The sequence below is a fragment of the Rhipicephalus sanguineus genome, chromosome 1, assembly GCF_013339695.2.
Source record: "Rhipicephalus sanguineus isolate Rsan-2018 chromosome 1, BIME_Rsan_1.4, whole genome shotgun sequence".
NCBI classification, from domain to species: domain Eukaryota; kingdom Metazoa; phylum Arthropoda; class Arachnida; order Ixodida; family Ixodidae; genus Rhipicephalus; species Rhipicephalus sanguineus.
In genome coordinates, this window is record NC_051176.1 from 292,747,876 (window position 1) to 292,771,954 (window position 24,079).

The following is a 24,079-nucleotide window of genomic DNA, read 5'->3' on the forward strand; positions in this document are numbered from 1 at the left end:
TGGGATGCAATGGCATTGTAGAAAGAAAAAGACAGGAAGCCGACCAAGAAGGTGTCAAAAATATAATAAAATGACGTTTTGGCTTCCACACAGAAGCCTTGTTCACTAAGCTGGGAGGCCGAAGCTTCAAGCTTAAATCCGCTAAAATAATCGCTTGAGGCATCTTGCATACGTGTTTTTGATGCCTCACTGGTTATGGTATTAATGTGTCCGCTCCAAGATAAATCAGAGGACAAATGAACTCCAAGATATTTAAATGTAGATAATTCTTCAGTAGGGATTCCCTGAATTATACTGTAGCTCATTATTGGTTTATATTCTCTCGTGAACATCATGGCCTTAGTTTTATAAATGTTAATTTTCATTTGCCACTGGTGGCACCAAAATGTGAGTTTATTGAGGTCTAACTGCAACGATTTGTTATCTTCAGTATTAATAATTCATCTGTAGATAATACGGTCACCTGCAAATAACCTGATAGTTGGAGATAAAGTGTGTCCTAAGTCGTCAATATATATAAAAAACAAGATGGGACCCAGGGCCAAACGTTGCAGTGCACTGGATTTTACATGGGAAAGCAAAGATGAGTACCCATTCTCATGCACTAATTAGCTTCATTTGGTTAAAGAATTAGTTATTGGTTTTATAATCGTACTATTCACGCTAAGATTTCTTAATTTTATTATTAAGCAGGTGAACAGAACCTTGTCAAATGCTTTTGGAGATGAGTTACCAAGTTGAACAGTTGAGCTTCACTGGAACGATCATGGAGGAAGCACAATGAGAAATTAACTGCAAAAGTTTATGTTTTAGTTTGACAAGGAATTTTCTCTTGTAATAATTTGTTGTTTCTAAACAAGGAATTAGAGTAACTTATACTAGTTGAAGTTCACATACATATCTGTGTAAACAAAACTATTTTATACATCACTGTAACATGCGCCTACACAAAACATTATTAATATCAGCAAATTCAAGATGCTGTGTTGTACAGGCTTGCCTCACTTGGAGTAGATGGTTGCGTTCTTAAATGCATCTCCAACTTCCTGCATAATAGGCAGATCTACATTTCTACCAATGATGGCGACAGTGATTCATTTTTGAAACACAAGGGAGCAACGATTATCCAATCTGGATGCAGAATCTGTGAATGCACATGCCAACTAAAACAATGGTATCGAAACTGACAAACTGGCAATTCTCGTGAATGCGCTAGATGTTACTTAGAATGAGTCAATTAATTTGATATTTATGTCCTGTATTTGTTTGAGTTCCTCCTGTGCTGCAATGTTTAGAGCCATCCTAGAAGGTCACTACAGTGTAGATGTGGACTATGAACGCCTTCGAGCAACTAGACGACAAGCAGAATGTGACTTTCATTATACTGAAAGGCTTGAAGATTACAAGGAGAGTTAGGCCACAAACATCAAGTCTAACCAGCACATGCAAAAGTCAAGTCAGAAAAAATGATGCGATATTCTCACCTTACTGACCCAATTTACCCAGCGTCTGAAAATCTGGCAAACAGTCACTGCTTTAAGTCATCCAGTATCCCAGCACAGCCCATTGAGAGCATTGGCCACATCTCTTGGATTATCCAAGCATGAGGTTGCCAATGAGTTTTGTACAATTCTGACTGGATTGTAACTGACTGGAAGTGGATGACTTGTTCAGCCTACTCTTACACTACCTACAGAGAAGTAAATACAAGATGCTTGCATATTACCACATGCTCAACTGGATAACAAATATTCTGTACTAGAGCTATGTACTGCTCTATTGCAAATGCGTGTGAGAACAGTGACTGGCCCAGACAACGTATTGTGCAGCGTTCTGAAAAATCTTGGCCCAAATGGTACACCAGTTCTAGAGACATATTACAACATGTGGATGGAACCATACGTTCCCTAATGTTGGAAGATCACACTCATCCTGCCACTTCTCAAGCCCAGTAAATCACTGCTACCCTTTGACTAATATCGTGCAGTGAACCTCACTAGCTGCCTATGTAAAGTCATGGCGAAAACGATTGAGACAAGGTTGCAGTGATGGATTGAGTCTAACAACACTCCTCCAGTACAGACGACTGGCTTCAGACGATGACATTGCACTATGAGCTGTGTCTTTGACCTGGTAACATTTGTTGGTGAAAATTTCCTGCTGGTTGGCTAGTGGTTCCAGTAGTGCTTGTTTATTAGCACATTCCCGGCAGCTACTGCAACCAGCGGGCAATGTAACCAGCAGGCGATGGAACTAGCAGGTGATGGAACCATTAAGTGACGGAACCAGTAGCTTCTGGTTCCAGCACATGGTTGCAGGCAGTCAGCTGACTTGTACTCACCGATATGGAGGATACCTCCAAGCAACAAGCTAGAAATCAGCCATATTCCAGCTGGTTATTCATCTATTTCCAGCTGGAATCTGGCAAATTTATGGCTGGAAGTTAGTCCCTTCACAGCTGAACATTTGTCACATTCCATCCTGATAATGCTTTGAGTCGGAGTGTTACCAATGTAGAGATTAAGTTTGTTCTTCTCAAGAGCTTGTAGTTCCACAGATGTGGCTTTTTCAAAATTCCATTATGTACATGTATAACACAAAAAGGTTGATTTGAAGTAATATACTTAATTAAAAAATTCTATATATGCACTTGAAACAGTTCATTATGCTGGCTTCATTTTGTGTTTGACGTATTGAATCTTTTCAAACAATGATCCACAGCAAAACTGTCTGTGTTGTTGAGGGCACATCAGTGACGCAGGCAATCTATAACAAAATAAAAGGTTTGGTTGCCCATGCAGTTCACAGCTGCAGATATCAAGTGAAACAACTTTTGCATCTCTGTAGCCATTAGTTCACTCAACAAAGTAGAATTAAACATATTAATTCTACTTTGCTACATGGAGACAAAGGGTGTTTACACAAACCAGCATGTATTGTGCTATGCGCATATATAAACATTGTGTACGCCAAGTTACAATGACACCGTGGTTCATAGAGCACAGAAACGTTCGGGATAAGCATTCACTTATACGACTTAAAATGGAAGATTGAGAGCTGAGGAAATCGGTATCCCATGATTAGCGCTGATGAAATCAAAACACTGCATAATACAGCACCAAAAGCCGCTCAAATAGGCTGATATTGACTCGTTACACTTCCACAGATGAAACTGACCAAAAAGTGGACGAAAAGACAACTTGTTGTCTTTTCGTCCACTTTACTTTCTTCACATCTATATCACATTTACAACAATACACTTAAAACTGTACAATTAATGTCCCCTGTACTTTCCTTGGCTTCATTATTTGCTGGTATTCATTAAGATTGTGTCAAACAAAAAAAACGAGCCCTCAAAATTCCCTTCCTTCATTCATTCATTGATAGCGAGGGTCAAGTTCTGGTAGACTTGGTGCCCTCAGGTAGTATGCGAGGGCTTATTGGTCAGCTGTTCGCTCGTTAAAGATTCATGTGCTACGTGACACCATCTGGCAAAAAGAAAGAGTGTGACACGCTCACCGTCGTGGCTACGAGCAACGCTGACTTACACTCACAGGTTCCATTCAGACAAATACCCGATAATGTGGACGAGAGGACGATCGCCACCGTAGCTCAATTGGTAAGAGCATGAGGCGTGTAATCTGAAGGTTGCAGGTTTGGACCCTGCCGGCAGCAAGTTGTCTTTTTGTCCACTTTACTTGCTTCACATCTATATCACAATTACTACAATACACTTAAAACAGTACAATTAACAATAGTACTGAAATTTGGGCTAGTTGGTACGGTAGCATGTTTGGGTACAGTGCAAGGAACGATGAAGACGCAATAGAACAGAAGGGACACGGACGAGCGCTGACTCGCAACTGAAAAGATTTATTTGAAGAACACATGAACGTAAAAGCAAAAAGAATGTATCAACATTGCACCATGTCCCTTCTGTTCTATTCCACCTTCGTCATTCCTCACGCTGTATCCAAACATGCTACAGTACAATTAACGTCTCCTATACCTTCCATGGCTTCATTATCTGCTGATTTTCATTACGGTTGTGTCAAACAAAGAAACGAGCCTTCGAAATTCCCTTGCTTCATTTATTACATGTTAATGTCGCACAGGCTCCTTCAGGAAACTCGCTCACTAGCAAACACACTGAACACACAGGTGCAAAGAAGGCACCACGACTAGCCGTCATGTGCTGTACGAGACTATGGCCCTACAGTGTTGGGATGATTTGTGAGGTATATTAAACTGCCATCTGTAATTCTCTTACCTGTAAATAAGAAATACATCTTCTTTATAATGTAGCATATATATATATATATATATATATATATATATGTTATAAAGTAGGTCACTATTTAGCATTAGTGTCAGAAAACATCAAGAAAAGATGCGAGATTAATGCTACTGAGATGTCAACAAAAATGGCGGCAATGCTAGGAATCATAGCAATGCGGTGGTCTTTATGCTGGCGTCATGGAAAAAGGAGAGAGCAAGCTAGCAAGGTCCACTGCTGTCCGATCGGAGCAGTGAATGGCAAATGTTCAAAACAGAAAGGCTCCTTTTCACAGGGCAGTAATCGCCATGCTTTTCACTACCTGTTTGTGCAACGGTGTGACCAAACCTAAGTTGGACATTTACATTAGTAAGATTGTAGTGCCGTGTCAATCGGATGCACATCTACTGGAAAGGTAGAAGCAGTGCATTTTTTCCCAGCAATATATTTTTGCAACACAGCTGTACAGGGTACTTTAGATCACGGTTGCAAAATGTGCACTAGGGGTGACGAACATTCTAAATCATGTTTAATTATGAATGCACACTATGCTATGCACGTCACTTGTGCATAGCGCACTGTCTATTCAGCTGGAATTGCTTTTGTCAACTATAGCACTTCAAGAGAGGAAAATTTCCTGCTGAGCATATTATTTCCCAACTGAAACTGGAAAGATTTCCAGCTGCAAATATGACTTAATCCCAACTATAACTGGAAAACTTCTCGCTGGAAGTGATTTTCTTGTTGGCGCATGTATTCAGTGTATTCCTTTTACTTATAGTTTCCTAGCTTCAGCTTTTGTTTGCATCCAAAGATACAGCGGATGTTCTCCTGCAAAGCTATCTGTGATGTAGCTAGAGACGGGCACCCAAAAGGCAGTGCAAAAAAAATTTTCATAGATCCTTCCTCCGATATGCAAACCCCCTACAAGTGGCAAAGCACTTTGCTTGGGAAGAATTTCTACCAATTAAGAAAATCTAGTTAAAATCTAGTTTGTTCTCTGTGGTACCAAGATTCAAAAGCACATACGAGGTGGATACTCTACCACAAACTGTGATAAATTACTGTTACAGAAGCTGTTGTTGTAGCTGTCTGTGCATGCACACATGCATTGTATATTTTTCAACAATGTTGATTCCTTTATTTCGTGTGAACTAACTTGTTTATGTGCTTACACAGACTTTCTAACTGACGACCTTGCTGTACCACATGATGGTGGCAGTCCCAGGAAGTACATGGGTGTTTGCAAGCTACCAGAAGAAGGCAGTAAGGTAAGTGGGCAACTTCTTTTTTAGAATATCATTTTTCATGCTACCCATCTAAGTACAATTTTCATGGTGTGCAGTGAGAGCAAAATTTACGCTCTCTCTAGAGATCTACAAAACTTGCGCTGTGGTAGCTGTGTAATTGTGCACTTGCCGCATTAGCTTAGCTGCTAAAGGGTTGAGCTGCTTAGTGCGAGGACACGGGTTCGATTCCTAACCACGGTGGCTGCATTACAATGGGGGGAAAATGTGAAAGTGCCCATGTAATTAAATTTAGGCGCATGCTAAAGAACCCCAGGTGGTGTAAATTAATCTGGAGTCCCTCACTCTGACGGGTCTCTAAATCGTATCATGGTTTTGGCTAGGGGTGTGAGAATATTAGAAAATTTCTAATAATGAATCAAATGGTGTATATTAGAAATACCGAATATTTTTCAAATAACAAGCACCAAATTGAAAAAACCTCAAAGGAACAAAACGTTGGAACAGGGAAGGGCAACGTTGCTTGTTTCAATCATCGAATTCTCAAGATGCATGCAGCCCAAGGTTTTATGGGTCTATCGATGCTGCATTGATCACATGATCAAAGTGTTTTCGCTCAAAACTCCAGTGTCGCCAAAGCGACAGAGTCATCAATTTTATCATGATGTTGATTCATGGATGCTATTTAATATTTATATATCAGTTTTATTTAAAAGCTGTTAACAAAGTGCCACCTTGGATACTTTAGTTACTACTGTGTTTCACCCTACAGTTGCATAATATTTCTGCTGCTGATTTATACGAACTTGCCTCAGTTTACATGATTATGGTATATTTTTATCGGCTAAAAGTAATCGTAATATTCCTTGGTTAAAGCTTGTGAATACTTCTTGCAAGTAAAATGTCTTGGACTTGTTGGGCTGTTTCGAGAATCGTTACATTAGCATTCTAGGGCTACTTTGAAAATAATTGCCTTACTATTCGAAAACTATTCGAATAGTATTCGATTCGTTTTCGTATTCGATATGGTGCCATCGCTGTTCGATTCGTATTCCATTCGGATCTAAAATTCACTATTCGCACACTCCTAGTTTTGGCACGTGTGCCATTTTAGCCACTAATTGACATGGCATATATGAGGCTTCTGAAACATCATGTTACCACCACTTGGGACAACAAGGACTCTTAATTTAAGAGATGTCATCACACTGGCACTCAAAAATGAATAGAACCATAGCTTCCCTGATGCCATTCACTCAACAGTACCTCTCAGATGCTCGATTTGGTGTGTACCTTGTGGGGGTGCTATCACCCCCTGTAATATCACTTTTGCCTCATGGCGCCCGTGCATCATATTAGTTAGCGTAGTTATCTTTGCTGCCACCGAAAGAGAAGAGAGTTGGCGCAGTGCTCCCGAGGTGGCACTGCCTGGCGGGAGCAAAGTTACGCGGGGTCATGAGGAGGGGAGCTCTCTCTTTTTTTGCGGCGTCGGTCGACTCTCAGGGAGGTCGGTGGGTGCGATACCGTGACTCACTCCAGCGGACTCCGAGGCGAGTCGAACGTCAGCGACACCGCATTCACGGTACATTGTATGTGTTATGTTGGTTGTGTGTGTCATATTCTCTGTGTGTTTTATTGGTATTAGTATATTGGGTTACTTGGCATGTTAACAGTCATTTATGAGATTCTGCTGGTGAGCTTGCCATCATGTAAAAGCTGTAAATAAATATCCATGTGTTCGTTGTACAAAAAAAAAGAAAAGCGTTCGTTACACTATGGTGTGAACTAGATCCGTATGCTCTGATGTAAAATTTTTAAATGTAATAGCATTATAGATGGACCTCACGCACTTTGTCGGGTAGACATATGACAGCATATGTCTGACGAATATGTGGGCCAATCCCGAAGCCAATGCAGTCTGACAGCATCTCAGAGCTCTAGCTGTCGCAAAGGAATGGGAAAAACTGGCATGTGATGCATGCACCGTACATTTCAAAATGCAAATTTCATTTCAGACATTTCACAGTGCAAATGTCAAATTCATTTCGTGCTTTGTGTTGTTCGCTGCTCAAGCGCAAAATCCAAGTTACTCACATTCATGAAATGGCCACGAATAACCAATAGGCAAGAGGAAAAACACAGTGAGGGAGCATGTTATAAAATACCCTCTATCAAAGCAAAGAGCACCGCATCATATTTGGAAGCACGCAGTTGTATAAAAATATACTGTTGCTGCTGAAATATCTGTGAATAAACCTTTTTTTTACATGTGATGTCACTTTTATTCAACATATTCGTCTAGGTAGTTCCAAATAATTAAGCGTACTGTGTAAATGGCGTACTGTATGAGATTTTGTACACTTCACGTGAGTGAAAGCAGCAGTTAGTAATAAGACTGCACCGTAAGCTGGAATTAAAAAGTAACATTACGTGACATGAAACTGGACGAGTTGGTTGGTATTCATTTTAAACGCAGTGGAGCAGGACAGTAACACATGATAGAGCATAACACTAAAGGTTCATCACACTTAATGAAGCTGTGTTTGTCACATAAAGTCAAGTTTCAAGTAGTACACGTCAGTGGAGAGCACAGATAAGATACAGCGTCTTGCTCTGTCGTCTGTGTGATTTTTTGCACTACTGTTTCGAGTCATGCAATACCAACTAGCCCACTAGTCTGTCCTTTAAGTGACCTCAAACCTATGTGGATATGGTGGCACCACTAGCAAAGGCATTTGCAAACCCTCCTTACAAAGCATAGTAAATAACTATCATCGGATCTTGCCTAAAAATATTCCATTTGTAATAGCATGTGAAAATGCTTATATTTGAATTGTATTGCAAGTATTGCTAGCATTAGTGTTAGCCTTTCTGGAAATTATTGCATTGGAAACAATGAAAAGCTTAACCTGGCGGCACCCTTGTGTTTGGCACTTTTGCAGCTCAATTTTTCATCTAGAGTCTGCATTAACTCTATGGTGAGTGCATATGAGTGTGTGAAAGGGCATACATGCAACATGAATGAGCATCCGTGGCCACAGGCCATGTAGTCACGAGTTGGTTCAAGTTTGTTGCTGAGTAAACGAGTACCAACAGTAAACAAAGACACATTGCTTTGCCTTTATTGTACATTTTAAAACGGTACTTCTGTCAAAAAGATTCCAAACCCTGGCTTGTTGCACTAAAAGATTTAGCTATATAATGAAGGTAGTCTTCTGCAATAGCAAGTATGCCATTCATACTCCTAGAGGCGACTTGTTGAGCCAAAAAATGATGCGAAAATGAAAGGTGGCTGATGACACTTCGTTGAATTGCCCTCACAAGTTTGCCCACGACATCACTCAGGTGCTGGGAAGTATGAGCTTGGACGTTGCCCAATGCTGTTAAATATTAATGCCAATGTGTGCCACTGAGTGAGTGGATGGGGTGACCATGGACTCACCTTGGTCAGCTGCCAGCTCGTAAAAAGATCACGTGCTTCATGACTCCAGCAGGCAGAGAAAGTGTTCCACACTCGCCGTCATGCCTACTAGCAGCACTGACTAACACTCCTAGGTTTGAAATGCACATATAAACCTCATAAAGTGGATGGGAGGATGACCGCCGCCATAGCTCAGTGGTAGAGCATCGGATGCATTATTCGGAGGTCGCAGGTTCGGTCTCTGCCAGCAGCAAGTTATCTTTCCGTCTGCTTTACTTCACAATTACATCATAATTACTACAAATAACATCCCCTATACTTTCCTTGGCTTTGTTGTCTGTTAGTTCTAATTAAGCATGTGATTATGGATGTCAGTGAGTATAAAGTATAGATATCAGTACAGGCTGATGGTGCATTTAGATAGAGGTCATTGTGAAAGTGAATTGATGACAGTGATTATGAACCATAGCTACTTCTTAGTGGGAGTAGAATAGTGTGCGTAGTATGAATGCAAGTGAGTGCATTAGCAGGAATGTGAATACAAATGAGTACCAGAGGAACAGCAGTGAATGCGAGTGAGTGCCATGACTGTGAGTAGATGCAAGTGAGTATCCGTTAGTGTGAGAGGCACATTCATAGCTTTCATTGAGGAAAAAGAAATGAAATGACATAGATTATGACAACAGTATGTGTCACTTCCAACTTGTGCATCTTAGCAAGCGCAACGGAACAAACGCAGAAGAAAGAGACATGTAAACAGGACGGGCGCTGGAAATCAACTTAATGTTTTCTTACGTAAAATGATGGAAATGTGCAAACATGCGCAGAACCCACAAAGAGATGTAGACGACGCTACTAACGCAGATACCTGCAATGTCACTTCAGATAAGCTTTACCTTTCGCGTGCAAACCCACTGAAGTCTGCACATGTTTGTACATTTCCATCGTTTTACGTCAGTAAACTTCCATTTGATGTCTAACGCCTGTCGTGTTTACATGTCTCTTTCTTCTGCGTTTGTTTCGTAGCGCTTGCTAAGATGCACAAGTTGCACAAGTTCAACACCCACCAACTAGCCCAAATTTCTGTGTTGAATACTTCCAACTGTTCATTCCAAAATTAACAAATTGGCTTTTGGTGGTATCACATGCAAAGGCAATGAAAGCAATACACAACAGGTATGACCTAGAGAGTAGCAATTTGTTATTGGTGCTGTTGATGCGAATTGATAGAATGAGCACTGCTTGGGCCTTCTAGGTGAAGTCCCTTATAGAGACCGGGATGGCTAATGTTCTTTGTGTGGCTTTTATAAATTTTTTTTCTCACTCCCTCGGTAGGAAAATACAGCTAATTTCACAACCCCGTGACATATGGTCTACAGTATCATTGCTTGCTTTATGATACTGATGAAGACTTACTTGTATAGACAGCACATCAGAATAAAGCCATGAGAGGAATGGGTGTGCCAGAAACATCAGTTGGCCAGCCATTGAAAGTTAATTCTACAGGCGCACATGACAGGTTGCTCAGAATAGGCACATAGCAACACAGTTCTCAACTTCTTTAAATTTCAGTGCATTGATTGGTCTGTAGTTCCTATTAAAGGGGGCCCTGCAACACTTTTTGAACATGGTAAGAAGACAGTGCTGAACAGTAGTTGAGGCTCCTGTGAACATGTGAGCCAAATGTTATATCACTGCGCATATGACAAGGAATTCACAGCTACATTTCAAAGACAGCTAGAAACCGCTTGCTTTTCTCTCAGCAAATTACGTCATTGACAGGCCTGACTGCGTCAGCATAGGGAATGACATGGCCATTGGATGATTTGAGCGTTCTTGTGCTGCATAGTTACCGTGGCTGCCATGGAGTGCTGCCACGAGCCACTGCTGCACTTTCTAAAAGTGTGCTAGAATTACACAGTAGCAACACTAGTGCACTCATGATCACACCAAAGGTGAGCAGACGCATTCAAAAAAAAAGAAGTGCTCAAAGTTATGCCGTGCGTTTACATAACTGCACCTTTGTCTTCCTCCTCCTGCATAGCTTTTTGCGTGCTCAACGTGATGAAAGGAGAGAAAAAAAAATGCTTCAAATTGGCTACAAATCCCTGTAATTCCACGTATATTTGACGAATTCAAATAATGTTTGCAGAGGTCGGGTCATGAGGCAATAGACACTGATAGTGAGGTCATTCGATAATTACTTGAAAAAGTATTGCAGGGCCTCTTTAACATAATGTTTCGATTTAGATTAACGAAGCAGTGAGCCTGTTGGCATAAAGTGGGAAGTGGAAACACAGGCTTTTGTTGTCACTATACGTTTTTCCTTGTAATTGCAGAGGTGTGCGTGGGGGGGGGGGGGGGGACTTTACTATCTGGGCTGACTCTGCCCTCATAGTTGGTGAAGTTGTGTTTGGAATTTAAATTTGGAAGTTTATTTATGCATTGCTTATTCGTTATGCATGGTAGTTATACATGGTACATTTGAGCTCTATACACATCCATAACATAATGCAGCTAGTAATTGGAGCTGCCTAAGATGATGTGGTACAGAAGTGAAGGGGCAGGGAGGTACCCTTGCCCCAGCATAACTGAAGTTGGTCAGTAGCTACATCCAACCGGCCCAAGTGCTCTGTTTGTTTCCTTCTCCTGTACAATGCCTTGCATGGTTAATCGTTTATTCATTGCCCGTGTCACCGAGTCGTGACAGCCCTGTGAACTTATGTCTTTTTCTTTCCCCAGCACCGTCGATTGGACATCTTTGTGGTGCCCCAGGAGGAATTTGCCTGCTCTCTGCTCGCCTTCACTGGCTCTGCCCATTTCAATCGTTCTATGCGTCTTCTGGCACGTCGCAAGGGCATGTCTCTTAATGACCACGGCCTTTATGCAGATGTATGCAGAACGGTAAGTACAGTAACAGGCAAAGCCTTCTTATGTTGATAAAGAGATCCCTGAGCTCCCTGTACTTGTAATTCAATTAACATGCTGAATATACTCCCCAACCTGGGCCAGGCAGCACTGCAGCATGTGGGTTTCACCGCCTCTCTGGCAAAAACCGGTTTCTCATCTCCTTGCTTTCGCCTTTGGCTATGCTTTCTCAGCACGTTCATACGCCCTGCACTCACTGTCTGCACGTGCAGCCTTGTGGAGCACTTGCACTGCGGGTGTAAAAAGATATCAGATATTGAAAAATATTTTCATGGTGTGTACCTCACCACAGGATCGACCACCTTTGCAGGACTGAGCAGGTCGTCGAGGACGATGCTGTTTGTGCGAGCACTACGTGCATGTCCATGGGGAACGGCCATATTTCTATGACATGAATATTGAGGTTGCTGCGCGAGTTATGTAGTTATGTGACTGATAAAACGCACCTTCGTTGCGGCAGTGGTATCTGCCCGGAGCTGTCAGCAAACATCTATTCTTTTGCGTGCATGTGGCTCACTTGAAATCTGATTGCTTGGATGCCAGGTTTGTTGTGCAGCTTTCAATTTATTATGGGCTCAATGTGAAGAGCTCAAATTTACATATGCCCTGCTGAGTCGCTTGCAGCATTGTAATTTGCATTGTTCAGTTCCATCAGATTTTCACTTTTGCCGAGGTTTGCTTCAGATGATAACAATGTCTGATCACAAGTTTAATGCCACCTTGAATGTTTTTACAGCTCACTTTGTCAGCATAATAATGAGCGCAAGGAAATTTTTAATGCCCTCTGCGATCTCGCATGTTTCCTGCAGTGCCGGGTTTCATTTCAGATAATATATGCACCTGATCATGCAAAGTGTGCGCTAATTTTAATGTTGCTTTGGTTGTTGTTACAGCTCACTTGGTCAACATCATACTGTACAATGCCTACTGTGATCATGCAAATTCATGATTACGCCAACATTTGTTCCTGATGATAGCCGCACCTGATCTCGTAAAAGCATCAATAATTTTAATGCTGCTTTGGTTCTTTTTACAGCTCTCTTCCAAAGCAGCAGCTGTACATAGCCTACGGCACAGGCACATGCAAGGCCATCATAATTTAAGATGTTTTACGTGCCAAAACCACGATATCACTGTGAGGCACGCTGTTGTGGGGAACTGCGGATTAAGTTCGACCACCTGGAGTTCTTTAACGTGCACCTAAATCTAAGTACGTGGGTGTTACTGCATTTCGCCACCATCAATATGCAGCTGCCATATGCGGGAATCGAACTCATGACGTCTAGTTAAGTAGCAAAACACCTCAACGTGCAAAGCAATCATGGCGTGTTGCTTGCAAGTCCAATATAAGCACTCAGTGTAAACATGCAGCTTCTGTTTACACTGAGCCGTTACTGAAAATGTACTGTCGCCAGCTGAATAAAACATGTGTGGTACTCACAGTACGATACTTAAACTGTGGTGTATTAGGCTAGCATTTTTCACTGCTGTCACATTACAAATGAGTAGCCTGGTTGACTCGGAAAGCGAGCGCATACTATGAAATGCATAGTGGATAACTACTTGTTGTTGTAGTTTCGGTTCACAAACGCACTTCTCTTTCAAGTGAGCCTGGTCATCACATTTCTCCTAGTCCTTCAGCGGCGGTTTGTAGAATTGTACACATCAACTTCAGAGGCGTGTCGCACACCGTGTGTTTCTTCAAATGGCTTGAAATGCAGTGTGCACATTCGTGCAGGCTTCCTGAGTGGATAACTAGCAGTGATTTAACTTCATTGTGCTGTGTATTGCTGCAGAGGATCACTTTGCTGGAAATAATACCATGTTCGATGATTGTACGACGTGCCGCGTTCCAGGACCAATGTCAAGAACATATTTTTACTTTGCTTGAAATTAATACAACCAAGAAACAAGCTGTGCGTACTTTTTGGGCCTAATATTTGATTCTTTTTATGCAAGGGTTGAAGCTGACTGATTATGGAATAATAAAATATTTAATTACATACTAATTAACATACTAATTACTGAAACTCGCACAAAACAACACATTCCTTTATTTTCTTTCTTGGAATCTAAAGCTGGGTGCCTTGGAATGATGCCGTGCAAATTTGATGAATTTGCAGCCAGTGCATAATTCGTGCCTGAAGGGGTTATACTGAGTACGACAAAAACTACATTAAGGTGACAAGACCATGAAAGCATTGCTTGATGCGAAGACCTGCCAAAATCCACTACTGCTGCCTCTGCTCTCTGTACCACTTGCCTGGGAAACAGTAGAACTTAATGGGCGGTTTTTGGCTCTTCATTTTTTTAAACCTGCTCTGACAGTGCACAACACAGCAGTATTGCATGCCTGCTTTTCAGGATAATGAACGAGTGGCAGCCACTGTGAAAAAAACGCGAGATAAAAGCCTCAAGAAGCGCATTTGGCATGTGTGCAATGAGAAACCCAAGCAAGTGCAACCGCTCCAAGCAACGAGCAGTTCGATCTTTGTCCTCTAGGGTGGCAACCGGCGCTGCACAAACTTGAGCGTGGGCCCCCTATACATTGGCACTTGTACGGTCGAGAGTTGTAACAGCGGATTCGCATATGACGCTAAAATTACCTCATTGTATCTGATATTAGTTATAAGCTTATATTCATTATATACTGACACATACAAGAAAAATTTTAGATTTGCTGTATTAGGCTGTAGACTTTTGGTAATTAGACTCGACTTCAATTTTTGTTACTTTGAACCCTACTCTATTATACTACTAGAATAATGCCCTTGTGGCGTAAGCAAGATGGAGGGACAATTGGGTGGCTGAAGCAAACATGAGAAGCTGTTGTTGGTGGCACCACTACATCTTTTCCTAGCTGCCAGTGGGCAGTCAGGCTTGCTCAGACATGCTCTGTGGCTGTTTGCTTCAGGTGTTTCCTGATCAATGTTATCTTCAACATGATTGTTCTTTTGGAAAATTGTGGAGGACTAAAAAAAAATGTCTCCTTATGTCCACTGTACCATGGGAGGTACAACACTAAAAATAAAAAGAAGACACTCTCATTGCTTTCCTCAGGGCCACAGCAGTTATTTGAGTGCTCTAAAGGTGTCATTGTTCACTTCATCAAGGCGACATGCAGGCAGTATTTTATATATTTTAGGTGTTTTTCAAAGCAAGACAGTGCGATCAACTTGGCTTCCTTGATCACTGAATACCTGAAAGCTGAACTAACTGCATTCTGCAGGACTATCGGGCTTCACATTTATATAGAAAGCATCGATAATGGTAGTGAAAGAATGTACTATTCTATAAAAAATAGTTCACACTAGGTTGGTGCATCTAGTGATCTCTGGTGCATTGTGTTTTGATTACTACTTTGTGTGGCAGATGTACACAGCAATGGCCCAGCTGTGTCATTAGGACCATTTTGCTACAGTTCTACTTGCCTGTACCTTGCTGTGCCCATCCAAGTACCAACTGCACCAAATTTGATTAATTTTTGCCATTTTACATGGCACTGGAGCTTTTTTGGCCTGAAATGTTTTTGGTCTGGCACTAAACACTCTAACAGCTTTTCTAAGCTGTTAAAACATTCTCCGAACATAGAAAACATGCTTTTGAACGCAGCAGTAGAAAATATGCTTGGCAGTGAAGTCTCCTGTTAGCATCTGCAGGGTCGCAAAACATGGTCTAGTCAGTGTTCATTATCTGAACGCACATGCTTGCTGCCAATATATGCATTCTACAATTATTTACACACCTGATAATTATGGAATACAATGGGGCAGTACCCGTGCGAAGTTTGACTGATGACAGAATATACTGTGTGTATATGTAATCGCCAAAGGAAAGTTCTTGTTGGGAAGGATATCTTTTTTTTTTCTTTTTTTTTTTTTGATGATGATTAGGCTGCAGGCTTTTTGGTTGGGTTGATTTTTCTGTTTGCAATGACATTTTGCCACCTGTCGCTCGCAGAAATCTGCTATGTTTGCCCTTGTCACTAATGCTTCACTGTAATACACACCTATTTTGCAGTGAAGTCAACATATGGCATTCTTTCATGTGAAGAAGAGCCTGGTTGCAGGACTCCCTGTTTATAGATGACGTCAAAGTTCAACTCCTGTAAAGCATGCGATTAACTAAGAAGGTTAAAAAGGTTCCTTTTGTGTTAAGATGCACCAACTCGCCCAACAACAAGGTCTTCTAAACTAAGGTTCAGGAGAGTTGCTTGTTGGGCATGTTGGTACATACTTAGTTAACTACAAAAGAAGCCGCAAAACGTCGAAAAACGGAAAAAGCAGAGCGGCAGAAAACAGAGACAGATCGCAGAGACGTGGCTCTTTTTTTCGACGTTTTGTGGCTTCTTTTGTAGTTAACTAAACTAAGGTGTTTGTTTTGTTCTCTGTGGCACAAAACCCACTAAAGTGCACTGTGATCACTAACAACTTGAAATTTTTATACTGTCACAGCTATTCTAAAGCTCATTTGACCGCAAGAGCTTCTATTTCCATCAGGAATAATTGACGGCTGCTCCTTTGAGTGACTTGCTCAAGTACAATACTACAGAATGGTAGCATCATTCTTCATCCTCTTGAAGCAAAGGACCTCCTAAGCTGCGACGAGAGGTGTCTGTGTGCGTTTGCACACCAAAGTTAGATTTCTCCGATAGTAACTTGAGAACACGCGGCTCACACAAAGTGCCCTTTAGTGCTTCAAAGCTCAATTATTGCTCCTCACAACTGCAGGGATGAATGTTCAATATAGCTAGCTTGAGTTGCTCACTGAGAGGTGCAGTGATCATATTTTCCCCAGCGCCAGAGTCCAGGATGCCTTTAAAGGGTCCCTGAACCACTTTCCCAACTAATCATAGAATCACCCCCGTATCGAAGTTTACTTCATGAATCGGTTGCTGCAAAAATTTTTCAAATCTGTCGAGAACGAGTGGAGTTGCAGGGATTCCTCACTCACTCTAAGCACTTCCTCTCTTCTCTCGTCCTGACGAGCGCACTGGAAGCTACACAGCGAGGGATGACATAGGGAAAGAAGTTCGTTAGCGCGTGTCATGACCTTGATTGAGTGTGTAACATGAAATGCGATCGCTTTCTCCCATTGTGATTTCTTTGCATTGAGTTAATATAACAGACTCTAGAGGAAAAGCTGGGCCGAGAAAGCGGCAACCACATGGGCACAGGCACAGAATTTAGAGAAAGCCTAAAATTAGTGTTATACAACAATCACAATACTCGCAATATCAATCATAAACAAGGATTGCACATATTACGAACGTGTGGACATTGTTTGATGTTTATTTAGAATACTTTTAGGAAAGAAGCAATGGCTCTTTATGCAATTTTCTTTGCACAGAAAGGAATGTTTGCAGGTGGGTTTACTAGATGACGCCATCATGTGCGGCTGCCACAGCCGGTTGCGCTGGATTGTGCATCATGTGAAATGCAGTGCCTCGTCATCTACGTTTTCTGTTGACACATACCAACTCGACTTTACGTGACAAAGTCCTTTTAACTGCGATGAAACCTTTGTGTTATACCTCACTATACATTTATGTTGTGTAACTAGTTTTGATTGAACCTTTCGGGTGACGTCTCACTCACATTTGTTACTGCATGCTGCAGTTGCCCGTGACATTTTTCTTTTTTTCTGCGCTGAAGTACGTCAGCAACAAGTGGAAAAGAAGGATGTAGATGCAGGTGCCCATAATTCATGCCTGCGAGTCGACGCACCGCGCAACTACACCCTACGCTCTTTGCTTCGTGCTGCGAATCCATCGAGTGACCCTTGTGCCAGCGAACAGCTGCACATTACTGATAGCGCGTGCCTGCTGTAAACCATGCACAAACAGTTTGAAAATTTTCACTGTTATTCAAGCCAGCTGCATGGACAGCACTACACTGACACCTGGCTTCACGCATCAAAACACAGCTCCACTGTGTAAGAAAACTACTTTTTTTACACTGTATTACACTATGCACAGCCCACACAAACGAGGAGGTGTTGGCACAGGCAGCTGGCTTAGGTTGGCAGATTAAAATTGAGCACTACCATCAAATCTAGCAAACGTCTAAGGAGCTGGCAGCATTCATGTCGTTCCACCATGGCGGTAATGGCGGCACTCATGCGGTTGCAGATTTCAGTGCATGGGCCCTATGGGGAGCTTTTCCTCCAGAGGCAGTATATAAACTCTATGTTCCTGTGTGTGCTAGTGTTGCCACTGTGAATTTTAGCACACCATAGAGTATGGCGCTGGCACGGGTCAACACCCCGTATCAAAAAGTGCAGCTGATCCAAATGCCACTCCTTATCAGCTATTCACTGACATCAGAGAACAGGCGTCGGCAGCACCGAAGAGAATGAGGAGTGCACCTCTGTATGAAGAGAGGGCACTTGAGAAAGTGGCAACTTCGTGCTCCACTTGTAAACCCTACGTGCCGGTATAACTAAAAAACTTGTCTGAATGGTTCACAGCACTGTTTGCTGTTTGTAGAATGTGTTGCTTTACCAAGCCCCAGGGGTGATTCATGACCCCTGTAATCATCTGTTTGTAGATGGTGACAAGAACAGAAAAGTACCCGCTTCTGTAGGGCAACACACATGCTCAATTACTGATGACTGCTCGTGGACGTTGGTGTCACCGATTGGTTGTCTCCTCGCTGTCTTGAAGTCCTCCTGTCATTTTCAAGATGCAGCTCCTCCCAAGATCCCATGCTAAAAATAAGAACCAGACTCGAGAAAAGGATGCTCAAGTTCATTTTATGCCATTCAAAGCTACTAAAATGAGGCATTGTTACCGGTTTCTTTGCACAGGCAATCAAGAAGTTTTGTACAAGGGCACGGACCCGGTGTGCCACCCCCTGGCTACGCCACTGCTGTAAGACTATATAAAACATGCCAGTGATGACAACTAACATTGTTGTGTTCACGTAGACTTCCTTTCAGCACAAACAAGTCTGTCAGTCTATATCTGCCCTTAAGACAAAGCGATGTAAATCTCATTTTATTCTGCAGTCTGTAAAAAAATTAAGTCTACAGGTGCCCTCTTATGCTCACTTATGCTGTACCAGGCACGTAGCCAGGATTTTTTTTCGGGGGGGGCCCAAGGCCTAATTGTTCGAAAGAAAGTATTTCCATGGCAAAAATAAAACAAAAGTTGCCCGGGAATATAGAAGGTTGGACGAATTTCGGGGGGGGCCCGGGCCCCCCGGGCCCCCCCCGTGTTGCCTACGTGCCTGTGCTGTACATACAGCATAAATAGGTCAACCACTCTCACCTGGTGATGATGGTACACAGGCGAGCAAACAAGCAAGCCGTCACGATGGTACAGTGGTTACGGTGCTCAGCTGCTGGCCTGAAAGTTGCAGGTTCGATCCCGGCAGCGGCGGTCACATTTCGATGGAGGCGAAATGCTAGGGGGCCATGTACTTAGATTTAAGTGCACATTAAAGAACCCCAGGGGGCTGAAATTTCTGGAGCCTTCCACTATAACGTGCCTCATAATCATATCGTGGTTTTGGCATGTCAAACCCCAGATATTATTATTACAGGCAAGCAAGCAGTAGTTTGTTCTGCTGTTGTTGCTGTTCTTTTTTTAGGCAATGCTTTCAATGGTTTTACCAGCTTATAAGTTCTTTTTCTGAAGGGAGAGCTTGTGCATCTCATGACTTGCATATTCTAACTAGGGAGCAAAAAAAAAAACGTCTGGACAACACAGTTGGTAGCATTGTGTCTGCATCTGTGCCCTTGTTCATGTTTTGTGTGTATGTGTGTGTACTATTTTAATTAATTTTTTTAGGATAATGAATCAGCTCACCCGACAATGTGTCTTTTTGTTGGGCCTATATACTCATTTGCAGTGGTAAAACATGAATTGAAATATGACCGTCTTTTTGTGTTCTGAAATGCATTGGTTAATATGTACAACCTTCCTTTTCCTTATCAGATTCTTCTTTTCTGTATAAATCTGCAATTGTTGGAAGCACACTGTGTCACCTCTATATAATCAAGTGACAAGTAGGGGCAGTTCATGTCCAGTGTATTTGTTTAGAGCATTTTCTGGCACACATGTTGGGCAGTGAAAAAATAGAAATTTAAAATTTATAGAATATTTATGTGGTGTTTGATATGACCATTATCTCTTTACATTAGCAATTATGTTACTTTACTCATGAGTTGTCATGAATAGCAGAGCATTTGCTATATTTAAATGGCAGAAACAAAAAAGCTCTGGTGATCTAAATTAAGCTGATGACCATTATCTCTGACCATCAGACATGTATGTCTGAGGGAGTACTTTCTGGATTAAACCAGAGAGTCAACTGTAAAGGTAATGATGTGTTCACAGAAATTTCAACTTTCTTACTGGGGTAATGACACCAATTTTTGAAGCTGACTTTACTCAGCCATAGAAATCTCTTGTATGTAGAGACGGCTTTGAGCAAGTATGAAGCTCGGGAAATGCTGATAAGATATTTTATTTTAGCATCAAAGTCAATCTTCACATGGAGCACCTAATGACATCGACATTAGCGTGACATCAGGTTTGGTGTCAATTCTGGTGACCTCACGCACCAGTATGGCTGGTTGTAATAAGATCAGCTACCAAAACATACAATATGGCCACTTGTGCATTGCCAATGGAGCCACGGAGCGTAGAGACTATGGAAACGTCACAATATCTTGCACGAGCATGTGACGATAAATCCATACAGTGTCGTGACATCAGGGTACAGTAGGAACTGAAACTAGCTTTTAAAGACATGTTGTAATTTAGTTTTCAGGGTGCACTTATGCTTACCAGTACATTTTCTTGGCTCTTGAGGGCTTGGCCTTCCATTTCAACTATCAGTTTCTCCTATTTCAACTATTCCTGTAAATCCACTATTCTGCAGCTCGTCTCTGAATATAACTACTTAGGCCTCCTTTTTACTTAAAATTACCCTTGTCAGAACACATTGAAATAACGTGCAACAAAGCATTAAGAAAACTGGGTTACCTGTAACGAACCCTGTGTGTTGCCCCAAGAGAAAATACACTGACCACATATAAAAAAATTGCAGTGGCTTAGCTAGGCTAGGCCAGGATATACGTAGCGTTAGCAAAGGTTCAGCTGATTATTCTGAGCTTTCCAGATTGTCTAGGATTAGCTTGATTGTAATGCTTACTGCTGCTCCAATGACACACATTCGGCCACATCGTTCAGAACCAGTAGACCTGGCGGCATGGCCGAGTAACGATACCCATTGGTAACGCTAAAGAGCGGAATGTTCTGCTTAACGAGAAAGTTCTTGCACGTTGTACAAACCCGCGCCACGGTTTCACCCCACTCAGGCGCCGCCACTAAACTCAATGTTTCACGCATGGCACTACTTAGCGGCGTCAAGTCTTTCATGTGCCATAGTCTTTCACACACGTCGCACACGTATCCAAATGGATTGTTTACAAAGTCCATCTCGAAGGTCCGGGTCGCACTGGCGCTTTCGCTAAGTTTCACAGTTAGGCAGTCGATCGGCGAGCCTTGACGTCATCGACGGCGTCTTGTTGTTGCTGCTGCAGAGGTGGTCGGGCACGTCGCTCAGCATCCTGGCGATGCCGCTTTGTTAGACGTTCCTCCCTTTCCTCCAGTGTCTCCGCAGCACGTTTAGCCTTCCTCTATTCATTCTTCGTACGCTGAACCGTTAATTGCCAGGCAACTACTTCGGGATCTGATGACATAAGCTTCTCGGCTCTTCTGCGCCGTTGAGCAGCATTTGCGCTCTCCTTCTCCATGGCGTTACCCAATTGCAAACGCCAGTCAGAGGTGCTATCAAGCGGCACCAGCGCATTGTCAGACGGCGACTGCACAGCAAAGGCGAATAGCTGCGCACGCCATGGCTACGATGTCACCCCTCTCGAATGCGCAGAGCAGCAGCGGCGAGTCGCGCGCGCTGGCGCCAGTCTGTCTGCCCGGCTACGACGCCACTCCTCCCGCTCTCCACCACCAGCAGCGGCAAGCCGCGCGCGGCGGTGGTGGAGAGCGCGTGAGATGCCGGCTCCGCACTCATCCTCACGCATGCTCAGCGCAGCTCATGATGACCAACGCGAAACCGGCTCCGGCTAGGCAAGTGTAGCTAACGCTACAATACTCGTACGACGAATTGTTCAATATGCAGCAGCCGTATGGAACCCTTATAAAATTTGTGATGTTACTAGAATTGAGTCCATTCAGAAGAAGGCTGTTCGTTCTGTATACCGCCACTACGATAGAAGTTTCTCGCTGTCTGTCATCTCATTTGGCTCTGCTCGATTTCACTCTTCTTCCTCATTGTCGTCACACTGACTCTGAAACTCTCGCACTCACTGTTTTACTCACCACATTACTCATCCTGTAATATATAGCTATCGCGTGCAAAGCCCTTAGTCACAAGGAGCAGTAATGAGCTAAACTTATTGGTCTTTTTCGCTCGCACTAACATTTTCAAGTACAGTTTCATTCCCAAGACTATTGAATCGTGGAACGACCTGCCCGGTACAACCCGTCGTTTGACAAACAAAGAATTTGCGACTGTCACTGAGTGTGCACTTTAATTTAATGATGTTCTTACTCTTTGTATTTTTAGATGCGAAGCAGCTTTTGCTCGGTGCTGTGTCCGGTGGCGGTGGTGGCGTCCGCGCTCCACTGCGCATGCGCCTACTCTCTCTCGCTCTCCTCCTTTACGCAGGTGTTCGGTCGCCTTCTCTCCTCTCCTCCCCCGCACTGCAGCCGCGGCGCAGCCTCTCCTTTCATGTGATGCAGCCGCGCCGCAGCCAAATACAGCCTGTAACCCACCCTCTCCTCTCACTCCCCCATTTCATGTGTATATGCATGTGTGCGCTCGGTCGACTTCCGTTATTCTTGCTTTGCTCCCGTTCAGATGAGTTGTAACGTCAACGTCGGCGCCACTCGTTCACTCGGCGCTAATGGAAAGCAATGCACAAACACAACGTAATGATAACACAAACACTAAATAAAAACCTCACACACTAACGGAAACGCCGAGTGAACGTAACGGAAACTTGGTGTGCGCCCCAATGCTGCTTCGCATCCCCTCATGGTTCCCTGAGTGGGAGATGGTGTAATTTTTTCTTTCTCTGTTTTGTACATATGATGTGTTGTATTCTCCCACTCCTGCTATAGCCCTATGAAGGGCTGCAGTATGTGGAAAGAAATAAAATAAATAAATTCGATGGAAAAAAACAACTGAAAACTTTCGTCTCAGTACCCATTCAATTGTGTGCATACTTTTATGCAGTTTATAGTACAGTCTAAAGAGTGGCAGTCATTTTTATCTTTTTTTATCTATTTGGTATGTTGTAAAACACATGGTATTTACAAGTACTTCTGTGTAGACTAGAACTAGATAAAGTGAGGTGTGCATGGTCATATGGTCTGAAAAGATTTAAGTAGTAGTATATATATATTTTCTTACAGGGGGAAGAAAAGATAGGTCACGGAAAGCGGCTTCCCACGCCAACAGAGGAATCTATTTTTGAACACCTTGGACTTGAATATCGACCTCCTGAAGAACGAGACCATTAGATGTACAGTTTATGTAGTCTTGAGTTTATAATTTGTCGTGGTTAAACATTTTTAGAAGGGCATCTCTGAAAGAATGTGTGATATGCTTATCGATGGGCTTTTATAAAGTATAGGACCTTTTAAATATTTATGTATTGGTTATGAGAGCATGTCATTGTAAGGCATTGGCCTCCCCGGTGTTGCATTTGGGTACCACGTCCCACATGATGCCTACAACTAAACCCTTGCCTTCAGTCTCAGCAGCTGGAAAGCATCCGACCATGGCAGCAGCCAGACTTGTAATGCAATACAGAGTGCTTATAATCACTGGATCCAGAGTTTATATTCCTGATTTTGGCAAGATTCTCGAAATAACTCTTCCATCTCATCTAAACGATAATCTAATGTGACAGAAGAGAGAGATAAAAAAGAAAGAAAGAAATGCACTCGTGGTTGTTTGCTGCACAGAGATGGTGCTTCTTCTAGACAATTGCACAGCGCCCTTCAATACATGTTGACCAGAATACTGAAACCACAGTCGTGGTTTGCAAAGATTACAAAGCATCCAGAGCAGTGGTGGATCCAGGGGGGGGGGGGGGGGGGGGGAGGCGAGGCGATACTCCCCCCAAAGCCTGTGTCAACCCCTCCCTTCAGTGCCTGTCGTCCACCTCCTT

The 24,079-nt window shown here is 42.7% G+C and overlaps 1 protein-coding gene across 2 annotated transcripts in view; it reads left to right on the forward strand.

The window, feature by feature from the left end:
• The window catches only part of LOC119379271 (DNA polymerase lambda), a 47,529-nt gene extending 24,053 nt beyond the window's left edge, over positions 1-23,476 (forward strand). For both annotated transcript variants that reach the window (XM_049411924.1, XM_037648525.2), the window contains 3 exons: positions 5,456-5,547; positions 11,687-11,848; positions 23,319-23,476. In XM_049411924.1, the coding sequence (XP_049267881.1) occupies positions 5,456-5,547; positions 11,687-11,848; positions 23,319-23,426 (362 nt within the window). In that variant the 3' untranslated portion in view covers positions 23,427-23,476. The remainder of the gene's footprint in view (positions 1-5,455; positions 5,548-11,686; positions 11,849-23,318) is intronic.
• The last annotated feature ends 603 nt before the right edge of the window (positions 23,477-24,079 follow it).